Consider the following 24,573-nt stretch of genomic DNA (forward strand, 5'->3'; position numbering starts at 1 on the left):
TGCACATTATGAGATTATTACTTAAAGATATTTTCCATAAATAATTTTGATATAAGATTATATAACTCAGATAAATGGGGGCATTCTTTTTATAAAAGAATTTGTTACAAGAGTCCAATTTTGCAAGCAAAGCTTTCTATTTAGTATTGTTGTATGTTGTCATATCTACATATTAGGTAGAGAAAACAGATAAACCAGACTGAGCAGTTCTGTTTAACTGTAAGCTATTTTGCATGTTGTTACTAAATGATCACCTATAAATCAGTTTAAGTCTGACTCAGCCCAAAGTACAGCCTCTCGGCAACAAAAGTCAGGTAAGAGACTTCTCCAGAGTGGCCCATGGTGGAGAATAAAAACATGGTTTTTAAGAAAATCCCTAGGCACGGTTGATAAATGATGAATTTTTTCAGCTATCTGATTATTCCATTATCTTAAACTATCAAATATGCTTATATGTTGAAAGAGTCAGTTTTGCTGATGATTCAGTCATCTGGAGGAGTGGAAAGTGTTTTTGGGTTTGGAAGTCAGGAGCTTTAGGTTCTGACCTCTGCTCTGCTACTAGCTCTGCAACAATTATGAGGGATTGGATAAGAGGGTTTCTAAGGTTTCTCTAGGCCTAACATTCAGTAATTCAATTATATGTGCAGTTGTAGCTTTTTGGTTTTTCCATGCTAGATATTTGTAATCTCTCAGAAAGTTGAAGCTTTTGTGCTCAGCAGAGCATCCAGAATCTCTTAGGATTTTATCATTAAGACCTCATCATTTATTTCCCAGAAGAGTTCTAAGACAGACACCTGAGATTTTCCCTAAAAGGCAGGTGCATTTGTTAGCTATGCGTGTATCTGGCTTTGGAGCTGCAGCACTTACAGCCTGTGTGGCTCTCTTTTAAAACCTTTACTCAATTTCTACAAACATGTCCAGCTGCCACTAGACTTCCTGTCTCGATCCTCTTTGCTACTGCCTTTTTCATTCTATCACTGTTGTTGTTAAATTTTCTTCTTTGAATACAGGGTCATTTAAATGCTGCTACACCGATCGGTGAACTTTTTGGAAATGCTCAATAGAAAAGGCTTCTCATCAGTGTGTCTCCAAAGACACCAGGCTCTTTTTCCAAGAATTATGCAACGTCTTGTTAAAACCTAGAAACTATTAATTACCTGCTGCGTATACAAATTACTCAGATTTCATCTGGGTCAAGGCTTAAGATATTGTTAAAATTATCAGTCAGGATGAACTATACCGAAAGAATTCTTGTGTGCAATTAGCTTTGATGACATCTGCTTTACTTTTTGGTACCCTGTTGTATCAGTTCTGGCTCGTTAGCTATAGGCAGAAATCAGGTGCTGATGTTCTCAGAAATGTAGTAATAGGGGCTCCATACCCACTGTGCCATCATTTCCCAACTTCTGCCATACACATCCTTTATCTCTTACCCTGTAGAATTCTTGGCTCGAGAATTTCCCAACTCTTTTTCTCAGCAACTTTTTCTTTTTGACAGGATCTTGGCTAGTTTGTAATCCAGAGATTTTCATTTTATGTTAGTTATTTTAGGCCATTGGATCAGTAACTTGGAATCTTTCATTTCCTCTGTTTTGATTTTTTTTTTTTTTTTTTTCTTTTTGCGGTATGTGGGCCTCTCACTGTTGTGGCCTCTCCCGTTGCGGAGCACAGGCTCCGGACGCGCAGGCCCAGAGGCCATGGCTCACGGGCCCAGCCGCTCCGCGGCATATGGGATCCTCCCAGACCGGGGCACGAACCCGTATCCCCTGCATCGGCAGGCGGACTCTCAACCACTGCGCCACCAGGGAGGCCCTGTTTTGATTTTTAATTGGACCTATGGCACTTATCTCATTCCCTCACCACCACACCTCTATATGGAAGAGCTTTTCCTGGCATTTATTCCTTTTTCAGCCTTTTTCACCATGACATTATAACCCTCCCCACCACTCACATTTCCCACCCCTCATCTGCTATCCCCCATCCCCTACTTCCCTTTCTGGTTCCAGAGTCATTGTCTTTTCTGTAGCCATACTTGATAGGATAGGTTTTTTCACAAGAATTGTAATACACTTTATTGCACTTGAATTCTGGTGCTTAGAGACTGCTCCTGTCATTACATAGTGCAGCCTGCAGAGTTTTGTTTTACTCAGGTAGAGAAACAAGTGCCAGTGTTTACCTAATCTTGCCCTTAAACATTAGGGCTGGGTTTTTTGTGGAAAAAGAAAGCCACCTTTCCTTCTTTTCTGAAAGCCCAAAATTAGATTTCATGTGGCTTTTCCTTTTCCATTTTGGGTATGTTCTTCATTTCTCAACAGATGTGCTTTGGATAGATCAATGTTTGATTTTCCAGTTTTAGGGAAAATATAAGCCAGGTTTTCTATAAGGTGCAGGTGAGAAAGGGATGCTGCACAAGTATTCATCTGTTAAGAAACGAAACAGGAAAAGAACTAATACCTAGTGCATTATGTATTTTTTTTTCATTTAATCCTCACAACCACCCTGCAGAATAGTTGATAGCTCAGTTGGACATAGGAATAAGCCAGAGCTCCGAAAGGTTAAGAAATTTGCCTAAGGACACACAGCTAAGAAGAGGCAAAGCCAAGATGGAAACTTGAGAATGTTAATGACTGAAAGAAAAACACTCTTTTCCTACAGCACTTCCTTGACTTCCAGTTAACTAGTTACACTATAATGTTCCTGTGAAATCCATTGTGACCACATTATTACAGTCAAAGGCAAAAAGTAATGGTAGTGTAATAAATAAGCTGGATGCAGGCCTATTCAGAAGAAGGGAATGTGTTGATATGAGACATCTTGGAGTATAATACTTTAAGTTCCATGAAAAAAAAAAACCTAAATACAGATGCACTTTACTCAATATATTTAAAGTTCTAAGTAAAAATATGTAAATTGACCATGTTTTAAATGTGTTAGGGGAGTTTCTCATTAAGGAAATCTTACAGTGAATTTCTAAGACCAAATGATTCCTTTCTTATTTTTATTTTCAGTTTTGCCCCAGGCATATCAGGTATCATTTAAGAAGTCTATGCCTGTGAGGTTGCATGATCACTAACTAGTTTGTAATTTCTCCAACACGTATTTGAATATTGTGGTGTTTCAGTGTTTCCCAAACGTCAGTATTTGAATACACCTTCACAATCTTCATTATATTAGTGTTCCACCTGTACTGCTATTTACTTACTATTTTTCTGTAAATCAATTTACATTTTTTACTCAAGTAGCTTTATTTTTAAAAGAGACGTTGTATCACTACTGTAAATGTGAAATCAGTATAATTCACAATAAATAGAAATTAATAGTAAAATATTATTAGATTCCAGCTAGATACTATTCCTGTTGAAGGCTTCCATCTGAGGAGGATTAGAAAGCATTCTAGTAGTATGGAAAACACACTGTCATCAGACTAAAGATATATCCTTGTAATCATAAGGACTGAAAGGGAATAACTTTCTCACAAGGCAAGTCAATGTTATTTCATGCTATTTCTGTGTACCATCAAAAATCCTCTCCCTTTCTACCCAAAGAATGTTGTAACCCCATCAGGTTTTCAGAATGAGCTCAGAAACTATTCATCAAAGCAGAAAAGTCTCTGATCTCTGTCGATACCTGTTCTCTTTTGATCTGGCCAAATTAATAAACTTGGTTCTGTTTCCAGGCTAAAGAGGAAATGATGGACAATAGAAGCTACTCCAATCTGCCAGACAAACTGCCTGTCTTCACTGATTCCACCCACTTGCCACTGACCGGGTCCTTCTATCTGGACCCCATGATCATGTTCCACCTGTACCCTGAGGGCCCGATGCCACCTCCTTACTCTGAAGACCTGCCATTGCTGCCTTTTTCCAGTGACTCTCTGATCATGGAAGATTATGGGGAACCCTGCGCCTTCTGCTTCGCAATGCCTTATCCAAATTACAGAAGGTGTGAATACTCCTACAGGCCAGCCTTTATCCAGAAAAGGAATGAGCGGGAAAGGCAGCCGGTGAAATGTGTCAATGAAGGCTATGCCCAGCTCCGACATCATCTGCCAGAGGAGTACTTGGAGAAACGACTCAGCAAAGTGGAAACCCTCAGAGCCGCAATCAAGTACATTAATTACCTGCAGTCCCTTCTGTTCCCTGATGAGGCTGAGGCCAAGAATAACCCCAGGAAAGATTCCTCCATAATGGCAACCACCAGCCGCCACACTGACCCCATTTTCGGAATCATTTGATTCTGTGTTTCTAAATAGAAACAAATAAGTTCACAAAATATGGTCCCTTACATCATTTGATAGTTTTCCTAATGGAGTTTCTGGGTGGGCAGATAATAGTTCAAATGCTAAGCTGTGTTGGATATTTCTTACCTGGGTTTCAGATGTACTAAACATTATCTTATGTAGATTGAGAAAACGCTTCTTAACCTTTGGTAATTTCTTTCAAGAACTTTAGGGAAGCAGGAGTCCCCAGAATTCTCTATATCTCTCACCTTGCCCTTCTCGCACACTTGGCCAGAGTCCCAGCTGTAAGAAACTCACAAGAGTATTGTAAGGTAAGACTAATGACTATTCAATGCCTGTACTGCACTTTGCAGATGCTTCATGCTAAGCAATCACAATGAACCTCCCTGGATTTGTCAGTTTGGTGGGTTTTATTATTTGGGGTTGGCGAGAAATCTATACGTCACTCATAACGTGATGCGGAAGTATCTTGGGGCTAAAGCAAAAGTAGTTAAGAAAACCTTGTTGTCATTTGAAATTACTTCAGAGTCATCCTTTTCCTGCATGCAGCAGACATCCTCAGGTAGCTCAGTTTGCGCTTAAGAGTGCAGGCTCCACAGTCAAACTGCCTCCATTTACATTCTGACTCTGCTGCATCCCCACTGTGTTTTCTCAGTTCTTCATCCACAGAATGAGAATTATAGGAAAAGCAGCTACCCCTTATGTTTATTATCGATGTTAACAGTGCTTGTGAAACATAATGAAAACATTATGTGAAAACATAATGTGAAACATGAAAACACATAATGTTTTCATAGCCATTATTTTTAAAATTTATTATCCTCTTTTTTTTCTTTTTTGCCCATGACATCAACATTCTTTAGGTTCTCCGGGCCAGAAAATGTGGGAAGGACAGTGAAGTCCTCTATCTTGGAGTCTGCCTTCAAAATGTTTCTATTTCTGTTCCTATGATGAGCTTCAGCTCTTCCTTCTTCCTTAACTCCCACGTCCCCTCTGTCACCAAGCCCAGGCAGGACTTCCAACACACTGTCACATTCACCTCCACTGTCACCTCTCTGTGAAGCCTTTCCACCACAGCCATTACTTGTTCCTTTATTGTGAACACATATTTCCTTGCCGTTCCTTTCCTGCTATCTTTACTCCTGCTATCTTTGCACACCTATCTCTGCCTTCAGTAGAATGTAAGCTCCTTGAAGATAGGTGTCAGTCTTATACATCCTATATTCCTAGCACCCAGCAAAGTGATTCAAGCCAGGTAGGCATCAGGAAATATTTGGTGGTGTTATTTTCCTATTTCCATCCTGTCACATTGTGTCTGGATAACTCCGTGGCCTCCTGGGCTCTGTTCTCAACTGGCTCTATCACCACTCTGATATTCTTTCTTAAAGTATTTCACGTCGCTTCATCGCTCAAGCCCCATGACAACTTCCTTTTGACTCTGACATTGTTGACGTTTATCTGCTTGGTTTTCAAAGCTCCCATCAATTTGGCCCCTTCCCGAATATCCACACTTGATTTTCCCATGACACCCCATTCCCTCCACTCCAAAAAGAAAATCACAGTCTTGCAAATGCATCCTTCTCTCTTAGCTCTTGCTTCCTACCAAGAAGGAATGGAATATTCTCCTTCTTCCTTTCACCATTGAAATCCCACCTATCTTATTCAGGAATCCTTCTCTCATAGCCAGAGACTAAATCACTCAGCCTTTAGGGTAACAGTCGTTCTCCTGGCTGCAAAGTTAAGCTCTGTGAGGGTAGACATCAGTTAGGATGCTTTTGGTTGCAACCGATACAAAAATCTGATAAAAATTGGTGTAACCAATAAAGGGAATTTCTTGGTTCACATACCTTCGCTTCTAGCAGTAGGGCCGCCTTCAGGCAGGGCTCAACACTGTCACCAAGAACCTGGTTTCTTTAGATCTATCCTCTCTGGGAATAGCTTCAATGTCCCAGAAAGACTGTCAGAAGCTCCCAGAACCTCAAGCTTTCTTATTTATGTATAGGAGGAGAAAGAAAGTCTATAACCCAGGATTTCCAACAAAAGTCTTGAGATTCATTCTGATTCCAGAGGCACATGCCCATGCCCTAGTGGCCAGGGGATGGAATGTGCTGATGGACACACATGAATCGGGGGGTACAGTCAGCCTCTCCTAACCACACAGAGCCACAGCAGAAACAGGAACTGGTGGAAGGGGGGGATGGATGGGGTAGAGACAACCACAAACGTCCCTGCATACTTTTTGGGTCTTCTACACTGAACACAGTGCTGGGCACACAGCCAGTGCACAGTGACTGTCGGATGCCTCAAATACCAGCCTCCTCCTCTGGAGGTTCAAATGAGAGCAGAATCTAGACTTCTGTTCCTTTGGTCCCCACTGTCCACTCCCACCACCCCAAGTGAGCATTACACCTCCGCTCCTCAGCAGTCCTGTCTGTTACAGACAAACATGCCCACACTTCCGGTTTTTGGTTTTTTTTTTAAACTAAAGACAAATTCTATCTTAGAGTGCTTAGGCCACCCAGTGGTTCCCTCCACTCCAGCCTCCTGCCCGCACCGGGTGAAGGCAGGTCAATAGCCTTGAGTCTCTGGGGGACCAGCTCCCTCCCTCACGAGGCTCTCCTGGGATCCGGGAGGGCTGCGCATCTTGATGGACCCTTCCGGCAGAGGGGAAGCCCGAGCTTTTGGGGAACTGAGGTCGCACTGGCCTTTCCCGCCAACACCCCCTCCCCAGCAAGGCGGAGAACTACCCGCTACCCTCTCGCCCCGCGCATGCGGCCCAAGGCCCCAGTCCCACACCTCTGCACATGCTCAATACACTCCCTCGGCCCAGCTGGCTCGCATCCATGGCAACCTGCTAGGCAACCAGGAGTCAGTAGGTCTGAGGCCGTGAACTCCATCTGTCGGAAGGGGCTGAGGCTGAGGTGGAGTTTGAGGCTGTGGTAAGTCCCCTTGGGGTCAGAACTGTGGACTTGGGCAGGAGCAGACTCAACAGGGCCGTGGTGGGCTGGGCCAGCGGAGTGGGATCTCGGGCCCTGGGTGGCAGCTGGCGCCTCTGAGCACGTCTACGGAGGCCACAGCCCTGGGCTCTCAGCTCGGTCTAGTCCCGCAGGTGACTGGGTTAGGAGGGAAGTCTGTGGCTTGGGTTAGGGGTCAGTTTGTCACCAGGCCTACGATTTGCGAAGGGACGTGTGGTCTTACCCCCGAAGTCCCTACAACTGGGGTGGAGATGGGGGAAAAAATACTAACGTATGTTGAGCTACTTAAATATGCCAGGTGCTTTCCACATCTCATCTCCTGGGCGGTAACTGAAGCACCGAGATGAAGTGAGCACGCAGCCAGCAGGCTGTGAAGGATTTACTACAGCTAAATCCTTCTCTGAAATCCCATCTCTTGCTCTTTCAACCCCTCCCCTATTTCCTGAGCTGAGCCTCCCGGGCAGGTGATTCTGGGGACACCCCGTGCATCAGTGGGACCTGGTGCGGCCACAGAGAGGCCGCAAACCGCAGAGCTGAGCCCAGCCCGGGCCAGGCGCCCTCTCCTGGGCTGTGGGCTGCAACTCAGATAATACCGCCGCTTGTTCTCAGGTGTTTTCTCCCAGGGCCATGGACTCCTCCGCAGGGCCTGGGATGCCTTTGCCCAAATACTGCAGCGTGGTCACAATCCTGAAGGCCCCTGCCTGGGCCAGCACTGCTTCTCCCTGGGAACTCTCCTTCGCCTGCCCTCTCGCCTCCCAAGCACCCTGGCTCACCCAGCAGAGCCCCCTCACCAGGTATCGATCTCGGCTTCCTTTTTCCTCTCTGTTCTTGGTTCTAGATGGTGGGAGAGATGGCCCAGGAGGGAGAGAGCTTGCTTCCTGGGAAGGCCGAAAGGGTTCTTTACCGTGTGGGCTCTGAGTTGCTTGGGGTTTAATATTCCCCTAGTCTAAACTGCACTCTCAGTGACATCAAAGGTTGACCTGGCTTTCATCCCACCTTTTAGCGGAGTGGCAGATGTCAGAGTTGGCATGTGTGAGGGAAGGCAGGCATCATCAGTTATAAAACTTCTAGCTCATTTTACCATCAGCTCTGAGACTTGCCATGGGACTACATGAGAGATTAGGGTTTCTGCTACCAGCCGCTAAGGTGAGGTCTCCAGGTCCCTCCTCAAGTTCCCTCAGTATCCCTCAGTTATCCTGGCTTTTTATGAATGGTATCCTTAGTTGGCTGTCTACAGTGTGAATACGAGAGGGGAAAGGAAGCTCAGCCTATAAGCACATACAGGTGGTGCAAGTCCCAGGGATTCATGTCCATGCTATTCAAGTCAGTCTGCCCAGGTTAGAGACATGCCAGCCTGAACCCTTTAGCCCCTTTCTTGATTCACCTGTGTAGACCATCTCATTCAAAGCCTGAGTTAAGCATTCCTGTATCCGGGCTTGCCCACAAAGTAAACAGTTTTTTTCAGAAACCCAAACCCTGACTCAACAATTCCCTACAGCTTGGTCCTGTCCACAAAATTTCCCAGAACTAGCTTCTCCTTTTTTCTGTCTCACAGCCTCCTAGTCAGCTCCTCTGTGCTTCCCGTGCTCAAACGCCTCCTCCTCTCTTATTGCCCCACAGTGCTCAGCTTTCTTGCAATTTTGCTCCTTTGGCATCACCATCCAAGCCTCCACGCCTCATCGTGGAATCCCACACCTCATCGTGGAATCCCACACACCGCCTCAGAATTCCCCTTCCTGGAAGTCTTTCCTGGCCTGCTGTCTAGTCTCAGACCAGCACTCATAACCAGAATGTATAAAGGCTAATCCCACCCTGATTACCTTGAAACAATTCCCAATCCTCAAACGACGGTTCCCTTCACTCTCCTCTCCTCCTGCCCCTTCCAGTAGCTTACCTTATCTTACTGGAAGTTACAGATTGCCACTCTTTACATGGATTTCTGTTCCATATTGCCTTATCTGTCATGCACACACCATGGCGCTGCTCAGATCTAACTCTGAAGCATGTTTCTTCATGGTTTTAGGTCTTGGTTTTCTCTACTCCCTAATTCCATTTGCTTTTTCCCAGATATGCATCTTATGACCCGTGTCTCCACATTGCTGACCCAGCACGGCAGGGGCCTGGCTGGCTGAGAAGAGGTGGACATGCTGCGGACGCATGGGTCCTGGCAAGAAGGGAAGCAGATGGCTTTTATTACAGGGGCTGCTCCCGAGGCAAGTCCCTAAGTCCCAACATCTCCCCATATGCTCCTCTGGGTGGCCCTGTCATACCTGATATGCCTCAGCTGTGTGTGCCCAGCAGTTCAGTTACTTGGATAAGCACAGATCTTCCATGGTCAGGATGCAGAAGTGAAAATGTAATGTCAGTGAGTGCATTAATTTGCTAGGGCTGGGTAACAAAGTGGCACAAGCTGAGTGGCTTAAACAACGGAAATTGTCTCTCGGTTCTGGGGACTGGAAGTCCAGGTGTTGGCAGGGTTGGTGATTCTGAGGGCTGTGAGGGAGGATCTGTTCCGTGCGCCTTTCCTAACTTCGTCAATCTCTGGTGTTCCTTGGCTTGTAGAAGCATCCCCCTAAGCTTGGCCTTCATATTCACATGGTGTTCTCCCTGGGTGCATGTCCGTCTTCAAATTTCCCCTTTTTGTAAGGACACCAGTCATTGGATTAGGGGCCCACCCTACTCAGCCGTACTCAGTGTGACTTTGTCTTAAGTCGTTATATCTGCAATGACCCTATTCCCAAATAAGGTCACGTTCTGAGGTACTAGGGGCTAGGACATCAACATATGAATTTGGTGGGGTAACTATTCAATCCATAACAGTGAAGAAAATATACAGTAAAAGCACTTTGTTCAGGAAAATTCAATGTGTCATATTATGGGCGCCAGCCTAAGGGAAAGAGGAGCAAAACATGTGTACTTCGTGTAAGCCTGTGTCCCTCCACACAGGAGCACGGTGCCTGCGTGCTGGGGCCAGGCCTGGGCTTTACTTTGATGGCTACTTGCTTCTTTGGGATTTTTCTCTTCCCACAAAGAGTCAGACTTTATGAATGTGGATCCATAGAGGGAAAACAAGTGTGATTTCTAAAAATATATATAAATTATAGAATTTCCAAACAAAAGTCATTTTGTCATTTTCAAGTAACTAATATGTAATTTCAAATGAAATATTAACAGGGTTTTGCTCAAATATAGATCCTGTCTAGTGGTTTGATAAAAGTCAATTTGTAAGCTTGTTCTTTTAATTAGCTTAGTACTTGTCCTGCCCTCTCTGCCAGGCTGCTCATTTGCTTCCTTTGCCTAGCCTCCCCTCATGGACGTAATGGCAGTGCAGAGGGCTGCTCCAACAGCCCCAGCCTGTCCTTGCCTGAGAGGGCCTGTGGATGATACCCCACCCCTGGCTGGCTGCGGACACAGGGACAACACTTCCTGGGAGTGCTGGGAGGAGGGGGTGTGCTTGGGGAAAGATCCAGAGGACCCAGGTTACTCCTGTGAGTTGCAGGCCAAATATAAAGATAGGAGAAAAACAAAACAAAACAAAACAGGAAAAGGAAGAGCACGGGACAGGAAAGGCAAGAAGTGATAAACAAGAGTTGCCACGGCAAAAAGCAGAGGGAAGAGTGTCCGCCTCACAGCCAGCCTGTCTCTGCCACAGCAGGCTCCCGAGCAGCGCCTGGCCCTGCCCGCTTCCCTAAGTGGGCCTTGCCCCGTGGGAGGGAGACCCTGGGCCTGGCCCTAGGCGTTGTGGGGAACCATGATGCTCCCTGCAGTACTTCCTAATGCCAGCTCTTATTCTGAGTGTTTTCTTTCCCACAGCTGGAGAGGCAGGGGTTCCTGCTGGTGGAATTTGAGGCTCCCCTTGTCACATGCCCAGGGCTGCCAGCCCAGCGGCAGAGCGTGGTCTTGGAGGAAGATGTCATTCAGTTCTCGCCATCCGTGGCATACTCACTGCGACTTGGGCACAAGGTGCTGGCACTCTGGGGACCAGACCAACAGCACTATGGCCCCGGCACCATTCCTTTGGGCTTGGAGGCAAGAGACCCCCAGAGAGGTAAGGGAGCGCTCTGGCCTCCCAGTCCCCAGGAGCCAGGCTGGTGATCAGGCTGAGAGAGCAAAGGGTGTCTCTCCAGCTTAGGGGTTTTAGAGGCTTAAAAAATCCTGACCCTTTCACTTGCAGCTTCGTCCTGAGGGTGGCCACAGATAGACAAATCATATTTTTCAGATTATAAAATATTCTTTATCGGGGCAAAATAGCCCAAGGCTCCTATGTCTATGTTGGTTACTTAACCTATGGTGCGGTGAGGTTATCCTGGGGTCACACCAGTACTCATGGTCCCCCACCAAGTCGTCCAGAGACTGGGACAGTCCCCTTGTGCGAGGCCAGCCAGTCAGCATCGTTGTGTTCAGAGAAGCGACAGAAGGAGGTTTCTCCTTCCCTTCCCCCACCTGAGGATGCGTCTTGGTTTTGACATGAAAACCAAGACATGGCGGCACAGGAAGGGGTGGTAAGCATGGGGCAGGCGAGGAATGTCCCTGGCAGGCTCTCCAGGGAGAGGTGCGCGCGGGCAGAAGCAGAGCAGAGGCTTTGCTTCTGGGGAGAGGAGACCCCTTATCCCATGATATGAAAGAGGCGGCTGTAACAAAATCGTGACCTTTTCTGTTATGTAGCATCCAAAGAAGAAGAAAGTACTGTTCACTTCTGGAATGGCAGGACAGCTCCTGTGCCTCTTGGAGGGGTCAGGTGGGTGCCCCCAGCCGTCTGGAAGAAGGCTGTGGACAGGCTGCACAAGCCTTTCACCACGGAGCACCCCAGGCCCCTCCTCTAGGCCCCTTGCTGCTCTCTGGTGGGGCCGGTCGCTGGATGTGTCACCGGCGGGCTTCCTCTGAGCACTCCGTTCCTGTGCCCTCCCTGCCACCCGCATGCCTGCTGCCAGCTGCTGGGCCAGGGCTGCCTCTGCTGCTGCCCCTTGGCTGGACCCACCTGGTGGCCTCTAACCAGAACCTCAGTGGTCACAGCTAGAGAGCATCCAGAGGCGGAGCTGAAGCCCACGGCACAGCTTTTGCCCCTTGAGGATCCTAAGGAGGAAGAAGTAGCAGCGCAGGCTCCCACGGCTGTTTCTTCCTCCTCTGCCTCCTCTTCTTCTGAAGAAGAGGATCTGGAGAATGAGCTGGAGATGGGCCTTCCCCAGAGGCTGCTGGTGGACAGCACAGGCAACACGGCCCCCATCCTTCTGGAGGAGTCTCCAAGGAGGCAGGGTGGCCTCTGCCAGCTGGAATGGAGGTACTGGAGGGGAAACGGGTCCGAGCCGCGTCCCGGGAAGCCAGGTAGACCTTTTCCTAAGGCAGGGCTGAGGCCTCTGCTCCCTTCCCTCCCCTGTGTCTCTCCGGAATCTGAGGCACATGTCCGCTGTGCTGGGATTGGAAGTAACACTTGGTCATGTCGAAGGGGGGGCTGTGACAAGAGGGAAACGTGGGCTTTATTGATTAAATGGAAACCTAACAAGAAAGGATGGGCTGATCTTTGTGCGAAGGTTTGCATCCCTATTTGACAACTGTCTTTTCTTTCTTCACTAGTCTCTACTGGCAGGACTCTGCCACTGTCCATTTCTACCCTCCCCTCCCTCGTTTTCCTTGGAGGCGTTGATTTTTCTCTAGATGTGCAGTCAGAATGCCTCCAGGTGTTGATTGGAGTCTTTCAGCGCCCTGAGAAGCTCAGAAACGGGTCTTTAAACACTGGCCATCAGACCCTACTCTCCAGATGGGCCCCTTAGGAAGTCAGAGCGGGAGGAACCAGGCACAGCCTTATGCGTCTCACTCTACCACTGAGAGGGGAGGCAGTGTCATTGTCATCGGCAACCTGCAGCCATCCCCAAACTTCTCTACCCAAGCAACATGCCCTTGTAGGTTTAGAGCAGTGTATCATTGATATGCCTCATGCCGTGCTATCTAAGTTCCCAGTGGGGCCCAGAAAGAGCAGATGCCTAAGGCAGCTGGCAGAGCTTTGTGAAGGAGGTGACTTCATAAGCCAGCCCTAGACTAGATTCTTGGGGCCCTGTGCTGACTAACTCAACCTTCAGTGAACTAAATGAACATTCACTCTGGGGCAGGGATACTGAGGGTTAAAGAATACCACAGCTAAGGGCATAAGGATCTGTAGGTCATTCTAATAATTGGCTATAAGGAGCAATATAGTATCTTCAGGTACTTGGCCTGGCTTTCCTCTAGGTACTGGATCATTTGTTATGCTCTGGGCAAAGGTTAATTCTTGGAGCTGAACCATGAGAATCAGTGAGCTTGCCCCCTGCCAGGTCCTACCTCTGCACCCAAAGCTCTGGAGAGTATGCCTGCACGGCGGGTGGAGAAAGGGGCATCTCCAGCCCCCATCCCAGATGGTGCTGCACAGCACACTAACTAGCGAGGGGAACTGGTGAGGTGAAGCGTGTAAAACGACGTGTGTGCCTGGGCTAGAAACAATGGCAAATACCAGAGCTTTTCTTCTCTCCCCTCCAGATCTTGTATCCTTTTAAGGAAATGTGCTGCTTTGCTTCTCCTAACTGCGCTTGATTGCCATCAAGCACTGATGCTTCACAGTCTGGTCTGAGGCTCTACCTCCTAAGGATCCTCTTGTACGGGTCCTCCGCCCTCCACGCTTTTGGCTCCTTTTAGTTGCAGGCAGTGAGGTTACTGTCTGAGACTAACCTAACAATCCCAGAGGGCCAGGATTCATGCCAGCAGTCATGCTGCTCTCCACCCTCGCTTATGACTGAAACAGGGTTCAGACAGTTAAGGGATTCTTTGATCCTTGATACACTTCATAAGTGAAGTCTAATCCCATCAAAATGGTGGCATATTCAACTAACTGAGTTTTGGGTTTAGGAACAAGACTTTGCAACATCGGGAAAGAAGAGAAGGGCAACAAACAACAGACAGTGAAAACCGCAGCAGTGGGGAGTCCCAGGGAGCTGGTCCTGGAAGCCACTGGCGTGAAGCCACTACAGATCCTGCCAGAGGAAGCTGAACACAAAAAACTGAGTCGGGGTACTGCGGCACATCAGGGAGACCAGAATTCCCCCTTAACTAAAAGCCCCAAGGATCTAGGTAAAGCAGATGGCTGGGAAGGGGCTTCTGAAGGACTCCTTCCATGGTTCTTTGACCTTCGGGGGTCATACCACTTTTGAGAATGATAAAACCTATGGCCCCTCTTCCCAGAAAAATGCACACACCCACAATTTTGCATATGATTTCAGAAGGCTTACAGAACCCACGAATTTCATCACTAGGGGTGTAAGGATCCCCAGTTAACTGACCCCTCTACACTATGGTGGTGGGCGTGGGCCTGCTTTACTAGGCCCTCGGTCCGTGAGAGTCTGTTCTTTGCTAGGAATGCGAATACAGCTCTACTTAAACCTTTGTATTCTTTGTTTTTTTTAGAAATATATTTTTTTGATGTGTATGATTTTTAGTCTTTTATTGAATTTTTTGCAATATTGCTTCCGTTTTATGTTTTTTTGGTGTTTTGGCTGTGAGGCATGTGGGATCTTAGCTCCTCGACCAGGGATAGAACCCGCACCCCCTGCATTGGAGGGTGAAGTCTTAACCACTGGACTGCCAGGGAGGTCCCCAAACCTTTGTTTTCATCATATAAAATACTGGCCTTTTTTCTGAGGAAAGACATGTTCAAAATGAGGTGACTCCCTAGGCAACTAAACTGAGAGATGCAACAATACTGTTGGTGTGGTAGCTCAAAGATGTTTAGGACACATCAATGACTTTGTAATTTTAAGGATCGAACGTCACTGATTTTAAAGTCAGAATAAGACTCTCAAGACTTCTTTTTCTCTTGTAGGAAGCTAAAGAGTAGATACCTGAGGAGGAGTTAGTTACAAAGTGGCTGACGCAAGGCCTTCTTCTATGGAAATGGTACAGTGCAGGCCACAGGTGATAATCCAATAAGCAGCATCTTCACCCCAGGAAGACATCCTTGCAGATGAGTGGCACCTGTCCTAAGGGGCACAGGAGTGTGGCGGCCTTGGCGAGGGCTCCCTTCCAGGGGTCTGGTGCGATCTGCTTGAGGATGCCTCTTCCACAGAAGATGCCTCTTCTACAGAACATGGTTGGCCTGCTTTGGGCAAATGTGTCCACAGCCTCTCTGCCATCTTTTCATAAAGTCTCAGTTGTACATGAGTAACATTTTGTTTGACTTCTTAATGCCAATAAAAAGGAATTCTCTTCATTTCCAAATTTCTCACTTTACTATCATAATTAACCTTTACTTGGAAAGCAAGCAGTAAAAACTATTCAGACAGCATCATTACACTATGACTTCAGGCAGAAGAGGGTGAGGGGACTTTCAAGTTAAAATAGGCACTGAAAGAGACAATCTCCAGTTCCTAGGAAAGCTAACCCTCTACAGTCAGTCAGCATTAAAAGCAGGATTAATGTGTAAATTTTAAGAGGACACATGGTAGCTTTATTCTTCTTGATACTTAAAAAACAAACAAGAAAAAGGTGATATCTGTGATGGGCAACGTCATATGGGGAAGACCAAGTCCACACTTTGTCCTGAATCAACTGCTACCACGTGAGTCTTCTTGGTCAAGTCATTTACACCCACAGTGATGGAATAGGTCCCTGGATATACTTCTATGTAGAGGTCCTTAGAGATGTTCTCAGCCTGGAAGGAAAAGTGGATATTAGCAGTTTAGAGATTTTATGTCTCAGTGCCATCAGGGCACCTCCTCCCGGCTCCCTCTGTGTGTGATGGAGTGAGGTACTAACGTGGGAGATGGAGGTCCTGCTTTCAAGGCTTGGCTTGGCAACGTAATAGGACTGCCATTTAGGCCAGTCTCAGCCTCTCCTTATGCTTGTTTCCTTATTTCTAAAATTAGCTCACAAATAAGCATGTATGTGAAAACACTAAATTGTTATAGGAACATGAAGGATCATAAAAGGAACACTCTGGTTGGAGTAGAAAGGTTAAGAATCAGATAGAGGGAAAGGCTAATGATGATTGCTTTGGGGCTCAAAAGTAGGCAGTGGCACTTGTTATCACAGATCAGCAGTGATGGCAAGGCACTGTGGGATAATGAGAAGTATTCTTTTTAACTGTGCTTTGCTAAGTTCATTATTAGGAGGATGAAACATTTCTTTTCACCTAAAGCTGAGAACACTATGAGTAGATTCCACTTTGTCATGCAGAAAGTCAGCTGGCTGGCTAAAGCCCTCCCTTGGAGACTGGTTCTCCTATGCAGATGGTCCCCAACTTATAATGGTCAGACTTATGGTTTTTTTATTTTACGATAGTGTGAAAGTGATACACATTCAGTAGAAACCATACTTCCAGTTTTGAATTGTGATCTTTTCCCAGGTTGGCGGTGTGCAGCACGATACTCTCTAGTGATGCTGGGCAGCGGCGGTGAGTGATCTCCCAGTCAGCCACGGGGATCACAAGGGTGAACAACTGATGCACTTATAACCATCCTGCACTCATACAACCAGTCTGTTTTTCACTTTCAGTACAGCATTCAATAAATTATCAATACATGAACTATTCAAAACTTTATTATAAAGTAGGTTTTGTGTCAGATGATTTTGCCCAACTGCAGGGTATGTAAGTGTTCTGAGCATGTTTAAGGTAGGCGAGGCTGAGCGATGACGTTCAGTAGGTTAGGTGTATTAAATGCACTTTTGGGCTTCCCTGGTGGTGCAGTGGTTAAGAATCCACCTGCCAGTGCGGAGAACAGGGGTTCGATCCCTGGTCCAGGAAGATCAAACATGCTGCGGAGCAACTAAGGCCGTGCGCCACAACTACTGAGCCTGCACTCTAGAGCCCGTGCTCTGCAACAAGAGAAGCCACCGCAATAAGAAGCCCATGCACCGCAACAGAGTACCCCCTGCTCGCCGCAACTAGAGACAGCCCGCGTGCAGCAACGAAGACCCAACGCAGCCAAAAATAAATAAATAAAAATTTAAAAATAAAAATAAAATAAATGCACTTTCAATTTATGATATTTTCAACTTACAATGGGTTTATCGGGACGTAAGTCGAAGAAGATCAATACTGCAAAACACTGGAAGCTGGAGTTAGTGGAAAGATTTATATTTAGAGCTGAGCTGAGCACAAGCCATTCTCCAAGGACAGACTTCATGCCTGGCTGGGAAGTGGTCATGGCAGATGTGCAGGCAGAGGAAGGGTCTCAGCGCAAATGGCCAAAGAGCAAAGTCACAAACCAGAAAAGAGCCTGTAATTAAGAGCCAAAGCGCCTATCCCACAACTGGGAGACCACTACCAGTGCTTACTCAATGCTCAGAAGGAGCCACAGGCAGAAGCTGTCATTTCTACACCACCCCTGGGGGTGGGGGGGCAGGTGAACCAAACTACTGGCCAGTAAATTCTGCTAGGAGGAATAAATGATAATATTTATACTTTTATGAAACTTCCTCTCTTTCCATCTTGCAAATAGATTTGAAGCCCAGGTTTTCCGAAGCTGCTTTATGCTATATCCTTTCATGCCCAGTTACTGCAAAATTGGAGGCTTATCATCATTTAACTGATGTGAATATGTATGAGAACGCCACAACTATTTATTGGTCATCAACTATGAAAATAAACAAAAGGAGGCTTCAGAAAATACAGCTATATCAGAATTGCAGAAAGCCAAGGATGCTTCATTTGTCTGCATAAAAGGGGCAAGATTGGCATCTGTGATTCCAACACTGTGAACATCAGGAAGATTAGCATTACCAAAATACAGTAAGTATTGGAGGCATCTAAGCCTAACAACTTGTACTAAAAGCAGAATAGTCTTAGTTGCTACTAACTCTAGTATATTCTGAATCCTGGCTAGTAGCACACTGTATACAAACAAAAATTAAGCAAACTATTGCAGCAACACACCAGAGTTCCATTCCTCAGAATTCCAGCCCTTCCAAGTTCCAAAAGATTCCCTGGGTTCATGAACTAATGAATATTTTATCCTAAAAACATCACTGTATGTTTTCACAGAGAAACATTTGCGGAAAATAGGAACAAATCCCTTCAAATGTTTTGGAACCTGATCTAACCAAATGTATACGTTTCAGAATTTCAGCAATGGTTTTCACTTTGTAAGCAGGAGGGTCAGGCCCCTCCTGCTGCTTGAACAGATGGTGGAATTCCAACAGGACCCACTGCCAGCCCAGCCGAGCTGTAGGAATGGAGATATGAATACTTCACATTCTTTCCAACCACAACTATGAGTTCAGGCACAAAGAATATTCCTGAAATTTCAAGTGAAGGAAGGATACCAAGGAAACATAATTTTACACGGAACTAAAATGTTGTACACTGTCCCCAAGGGTAAAAATATCCCAACTTAAAAATACTATAGATCCAGTACAAAGAACCCTATAGTAACCAGATCAGTTCATGGAATTGCAGTGGTGGTGGAGCCCAGTACCCTAGAAGTTCTGTACTCACAGGCTGGGATGCCTCTAGTGCACACTCTGATGCCTGACGGACGCCTCCAACACGAAGGGGGGTGTCTTTTCTCTGAAGAGTGAGGTAGAAACACTGATTAGGGCCCAAACTTTGACTTCTGGATGGTAGAGAGAAAATTTGTCCTACTTAATTAGGAACTAACAATTGTTCTGTCAGTGTTTTCCAAGTTGTCACCTAAGTTCTTAAGGCTTTTAGTGAATTGTGCGAAGTATTTTTAGTCAGATGTTTACCATGATTACCTTTTATCCTTACATGGGCTTTGGACTCAGATAGACCTGAGTTTGAATCCTATCTCTGTCATTTACTGAGAGGGACAGATTAATTTCTCTATGCCTTGGTTTCCTAGTCTATAGCTTCGGCATACTACACTGTAAGGAAGATCTAAAGTGCAAAAGTGATTGACATTTAACAGGCTCTCAGAAAATAGAATTCTCTTCCAAGGTTCTCTCAGCAGTGGGAGTACTAGAGGGGAAGAGGCTGAACTGAGAAAGTCAATTTCCCTTAGAGGCACCAATTTACGTCTTATAGGAAGGGATGGGAGGGATACGAATGACTCTTGCTCACATGTAACTCCCTTAGGGTCAAGCACTCTTAAGAGGGCCTAGGCCAGGGCAGAAGACGAAGCCCAGGATCCAGGCTCTGGTGCTACCCCTTGTACCCCAGGCCAGGGAAACAGGATGGCTCACATCCCTGCGGCCACTCTCCCGTCCCTTCCCTAAACCCACAGGCCAGAGAAATCAGGAATCCAACCTGTGGATTAGACTCTGAACTTAAGTTTGCTATCTTTGAGTACAACCAGGGGAGTTTAAAAAGAAAAACAAAAGCAAAAGAAAGCCTACTCTCCCCAGAAACAACAAAGGAGTCCTGTTGAATCAGTTCAACAAGTAGAGTCTTTGGCTTCCCAGAGTGACATGTGGTAAAATACAGGTAATTTGCAGTGAGAGGCTTGTAATTGTTATCTTTAGGAAAAGCATTTTGTTAAAAAGAAACCCCCCAAGGGCTTCCCTGGTGGCGCAGTGGTTGAGAGTCTGCCTGCCGATGCAGGGGACGCGGGTTCGTGCCCTGGTCCGGGAGGATCCCACGTGCCGCGGAGCGGCTGGGCCCGTGAGCCATGGCCGCTGAGCCTGCGCGTCCGGAGCCTGTGCTCCGCAACGGGAGAGGCCACAGCGGTCAGAGGTCCATGTACCGCAAAAAAAAAAAAAAGAAACCCCCTCCTTGCATTTCCTTTTTTAAAATTACCAAAGACATACTTATCACTACCTTAGAGTGAAATATGTGATTATTAAAAGTCTCTTTCATACCCCTAGATGTAGCAGAGGATATCTGAAGCGCTTTTTGTTAAGCCTGTCCAAGAATCCCTTGGCCCAGGACTGCAGGTTCAGCTGAAGATCCGACAGTGGCATCCATCTCTTATTTTGGACAAAAACTCCTATTTCATGTTCATTGCTGTAAGTCCTCTAAGGCTGGAGGTGAAACATTTCTGCTGAGCGCTGTAATGCTGAGTCACCCAGGCATCCAATAATACAATCCAGCAGGAGCTCCAAGATGTAGGGCCTCCTATCTTGGGAAGCTGAGGGCACAGCACAGCACAGCTGAGGATACATACCTGACCATTCCCAGTGTCCGAGCACAAGTGCAGCTTCGACTTCCCTCTGTGATAACGATACACGTGGGTTGCCCCTCCTTCCTCTGGCACAGATGAATAGTATTTCTAGAGAAGTAATGTGAAAGATGCTGGGTAACCAAATAGGCTGGTCAAATTTTCAAAAAACTCCTTGTTACTTGGGCAAAGTATGGTTAAGGAGGGAGGCAAGAGAGCAAAGGTAAATTACCTGCCCTCTTGAGAGGCCTCTGAAGTCATGCAACAAATCTTAGCCCGTGTAAAGTGGCTGCAGAGAAGGAAACTGCACTTGGCCTTACTTTGCTGCCATCTGCTGCCTCTGTAGGGCAAGAACTCTGGCAACTCAAGCTGGGTAGGACCATGCTCTCTGCCAGGTTAAATAATTTTCACAACATCCTCACCCCGAGGTCAAATACACAAGCCCTTTCATCTCCTCTCATGACAACTTCTGACAAACAGGTCTGTGTTTACTAAGTCTCAGACAAGGACAAGAGAAGAGAGAGGTGCATCTCCTTGAGATTTAGAAATACAACAGGAAATGTAACATAAACGCAACAGCTATGCAGCCATTCTCCCCATGCGGAGGAGGGAAGGGAGAAGACTCCGATTTAAGCAAAAATAATCCAAAGGATCAGAATGCAGTTTTTTTCTTGTCTACTTCCTTCCTCCCCCTCAAAGTTAACCTCAGACTTGCCCCTGATTGTGACTAATGATGAGGACAACATAAGCCTGCTTGTTTTGAACAAAGGGTAGGGACAGTGTTTAAGGCAAGAGACCAAAAGAATGAGAAGCTGGGGAAAGCATGTCAGGACATGACTCTAATGATGTAATTTAGGGGATGCTTCAAAATTCTGAAAGCAAACTCAAACACCATTCTTAATTCTATTTCTAGAAAGCTGAGGGGTTCTGAGCCTCCATTCCTTAATGGAGGTTTGAACTAAAGCATGAACTGAAAACCAAAATGAAGAACACCAATTTGCTAAGCCTCAAACCAAAGACAAATATTATTCTTTTTACTGACCCATGAACCAAAGTGTTTAACTTGATCACTTTATAGCAGAGCCAAAGTTATGGATTTTTCTAAAACCATTTAACAAAATAATAACATAAAAATACTCTCTGAACCGTATCTCACTGGTTGGAATCCTATTTTTGGAGTCACAAGGATTTTATAAAAGATGTAGAAATATTAGAGATTTTTTGAATCTTAATATTCATTATGAAATTGAAAAGCAGGACAGAAACAAGGTATTCCCTTCCTTCTGCCGTACAGACCAAGCACGCTTACAACCACATAAGAATCATAAAATGTTAAGGCTGGAAGAGACCACAGAGTCTGTTTTAATTCCCAGAAGACAGAGAGTACCTTCCATGCAGGTGATTTTCTTGAATGTTGGCTGCCTGCCTTCAACATTCCCTCAAAGTACTTAAAGATGACCTTAGTGTATGGTTTTGAGAAGAGGGCCTTTAAAACCTTTGTTCACCCACTTCAATGAATGGGACCAAAAATCTCACAGAAGTCCCCTGTGCTACAGTTTATGACAATTTTCTGGTGTTCATCTCTCAGTGGAAACCAAAGAAACAGACTATAAGGGCTGGAAAGGACTTGAAACATCGTCATTTTACCATGTGGGAAGGTAAAGCTGAGAGAGACTAACTAGCCTAAGGCATTATAGCCAGGAAGTGGCAGAACACAGGTCTGATTCCTGGGAGGCTGCTCCTGCCATTAAGCCACACTACCTCTGATGAGGGCACTGCATCTGTGCCACATAACCACCTCTGTGGCCAACAAGTGATACGGACCCAAAGGGGCATACTTAAAAACTACATCACCAGGGGGACTTCCCTGGTGCCAGTGGTTAAGACTCTGTGCTTCCAATGCAGGGGGTGCAAGTTGGTTGGGGAACTAGGATCCCACATGCTGTGTGGACACACACACACACACACACAAAAGCACACACTACCTTACCAGGGACTTGGAACAGAGATTAAGATCTAATGGAGGGATTCTGTTTCAGTTTTTGCTTTGAAAACAGAGAGGCTCGGTTCCAGTTTAGAACGATCTTACTGATTAAAAAAAAAAATTCAGTTCAAAGTTTTAAAAACCGCTAATATTCGGACTTGTTTTGGAATTCAGCAAATAAGCCCCGCCCCCCCAAATAATAGTGAGGGCAGATCTTTTCTGGCTTGTGCATTGCTGTATCCTCATAACAGTTGAAGTTAAGCATTCAATATTTGTTGAATGAATTCTAACCTGGATTTATCACCTGGTTTAAATCCTTGGCTGTTTACAACCTGCCCACGAAGGCAGGGCAGGGTGAACAGGCAGTCTTCCAGATTCTCTCTAAATTCCACAAAAATCCACTTTGTGATCCATCAGCAGGCAGATCAGGGGCATGACTTTGGCCACCAACTTACCCCACACTGACTTGAAGTATAGTCCATGAATTCAGCCATTGTTCTGAAGGAAGCACTGAGGGTTGGGTGTCTTTCTTCTCTCTATTTGAATAAACGGCAAGTCACAAGTGAGATCTGTATTCCCTACTGGAGAAGGAAGTCATTTTGGGAATACCTTCCTTTTTACTTTTTGAAAGGCCACTGCAAGTTTAAGTCAGTAAAAGGCTCTTACTGAGAAAGAATTCCAACTCTAAAAGGAATACACAGACATGCACTTTTTCCAGGACAAAGACAGGTTTGTTGGCTTTCCTCTAATATCAAATGGTAGCCTGTAAGAATTGTTGTAAAAAGTAACCAACCAGGGCCGAGCACTAGCGGTCTCTAGCGGTATCCTAAAGCTAGCCAATAGGAATCTGTCAAATGTCAAGAGTTTTCAAAAGGCCTTCCGGTTCACTGTCCTGATACTTAACAGCTTCCGCCAAGGACAGCATCCCTCGGGTGCTGCTGTGTGGCGTGCCCAGGTTCTCAGCAAGCCGCTGCTGAGCGAATGAATGGGCTGGTCCCGCAGCACTGGGGCCCTCACCTCTCCTGGGACAAGGCGATGGGGGCCGGCTGCCGGCCCTCTTTCTCTGTAGGGCCGCTCCCGGGAAATAACCCCCACGCTGCCTTTGGGAAGCTCCACCGAATGCCAGTCCACCGCCCTCCTTTTGGCCCGCTCCAGCACTTCTTGACCCAGCCTAGCCGAGCGTTGCAAGGAACGTCGGTCCACCCCGTTCAGCGCCGCGGCCGCCAAACAGTTCTCCATGTCTCTCTGCGAGGGCACATACACACAAACACCGGCGGGTTAGCGGGCCTCCGGGACCCCGCTCCAGCTCGGGGTCGGACCCAGGGCCTTGACCTCCCCGGCGACCGCCACCCCCCGGCTCCGCCCAACGCGCTCTCCAGCGGGCTCGGTGTCAGGGGCGAAGGCATGCGCGCGGAGGCCCTCCATTTCCGTCTCCCCCTCCCTCGCTAGGAAGCCCTCACCCAGCCGGCCTCTCAAGGCGCATGCGCTCAGCGCACGGTCGTCGAGGGAGGGCTGGGCCTGGAGCATCCTGCGCCGGCGCAGCAGGCCATGGGCGGTGAGGGGTCGAGGGGCGTGGCGGGGGCGGTGAAGAGCCCGGCCAGCACAGGACAAGCCTACCGTGTCCCGGCCGCCGCTCCAGTGAGCGTGTTTCCGGGCTAAGTGCCAGAGCGTAGGGGGCGGGGCGGGGCCTGCCAGCTGGCGGGTCGCGGGAACCGGAGTCGACCCAGTGGCGGAGGCTGTGTGTCCACGCTGTTGCAGGAGCCCCTGGGCCAGGGTCTGGCCCTTAGAGGTCGTCTCCGCCGCTCAACGCGGAGAACCTGGTGTAAAGTCAGGTGGTCTGTTGGGCTAAGAAGTCGTGGGGAGTAAGACGCGTGCCTCCAGGCGCCTATTAAAGCCTGGTCTATATTTTGGGATATCGCTACTCTAAAACCTCTTTTGTGTGGGCGATGACTAGGATAGGCCAAACAGTGCGGCTGCCACAGTGGCGTTTGGAGGAGGGAGTGTGTCTGGCCAGCAGGCTGTGGGCTGTGGGCTGTCCGGCCCACAGGGCCAGGGGTGCCTGCGTTGTGTGTAGGGCCTCTCGTAATCCCCTCATGGTTTCTTCCTCACTCCTCCGGTGAGAAGTATAGACTCACACCTTTTTTGGAGGCCTATTCTCTCGGGGGCAGGGGTTCACCTTTCAAGAATAGTTGCCCCACGTTTAAATAAGGAGCCATGCGTCTTTACCTTCCATTCCACGCCACCGGTTATCTGGTAGGAGATACAGGGTCTCACTGAGAATTAGTGACTTCGCTACAC

The 24,573-nt window shown here is 46.9% G+C and overlaps 3 protein-coding genes across 4 annotated transcripts; 2 read left to right on the forward strand and 1 right to left on the reverse strand.

The window, feature by feature from the left end:
- Positions 1–246: 246 nt before the first annotated feature.
- Positions 247–4,437, forward strand: ASCL3 (achaete-scute family bHLH transcription factor 3; the record flags this gene model as incomplete). The annotated part of the gene is given in 3 exon segments (XM_081240863.1): positions 247–262; positions 265–314; positions 3,677–4,437. Coding segments are annotated over 3 exon segments (624 nt in total). The 3' UTR covers positions 4,235–4,437.
- Positions 4,031–15,066, forward strand: LOC308620116 (uncharacterized protein C11orf16-like; the record flags this gene model as incomplete). The annotated part of the gene is given in 9 exon segments (XM_081239436.1): positions 4,031–4,107; positions 4,444–4,551; positions 7,825–8,009; positions 9,283–9,440; positions 11,012–11,263; positions 11,881–12,035; positions 12,039–12,537; positions 14,089–14,310; positions 15,059–15,066. Coding segments are annotated over 7 exon segments (1,461 nt in total). The 5' UTR covers positions 4,031–4,107; positions 4,444–4,551; positions 7,825–7,842.
- Positions 15,067–15,659: 593 nt separating this feature from the next.
- Positions 15,660–23,892, reverse strand: LOC308620942 (A-kinase-interacting protein 1-like). Of its 2 annotated transcripts, XM_081240861.1 has the most exons (5): positions 23,293–23,892; positions 22,731–22,811; positions 20,298–20,402; positions 18,671–18,742; positions 15,660–15,886 (listed from the first exon to the last, which is right to left on the reverse strand). In XM_081240861.1, exons 1-5 carry the CDS (start codon positions 23,512–23,514, stop codon positions 15,743–15,745), a joined length of 624 nt encoding a protein of 207 aa, XP_081096987.1. In that variant the 5' UTR covers positions 23,515–23,892; the 3' UTR covers positions 15,660–15,742. The 2 variants fall into 2 exon arrangements, with proteins under 2 accessions (XP_081096987.1, XP_081096988.1); XM_081240862.1 differs by lacking the exon at positions 18,671–18,742 and having other exon boundaries at positions 23,293–23,888.
- Positions 23,893–24,573: the final 681 nt, after the last annotated feature.

The sequence above is a fragment of the Mesoplodon bidens genome (assembly GCF_964165515.1).
Source record: "Mesoplodon bidens genome assembly, chromosome: 7".
NCBI classification, from domain to species: domain Eukaryota; kingdom Metazoa; phylum Chordata; class Mammalia; order Artiodactyla; family Ziphiidae; genus Mesoplodon; species Mesoplodon bidens.

Coding starts and splice junctions, on each gene's coding strand:
- LOC308620942 (XM_081240861.1), bottom strand. CDS start 23,514: ATGGAGAACTGTTTGGCGGCCGCGGCGCTGAACGGGGTGGACCGACGT. Junction 22,812..23,292: donor ATCGCCTTGTCCCAGGAGAG/GTGAGGGCCCCA, acceptor TTATTCAAATAG/AGAGAAGAAAGACACCCAAC. Junction 18,743..20,297: donor CGGACACTGGGAATGGTCAG/GTATGTATCCTC, acceptor CTCACTCTTCAG/AGAAAAGACACCCCCCTTCG.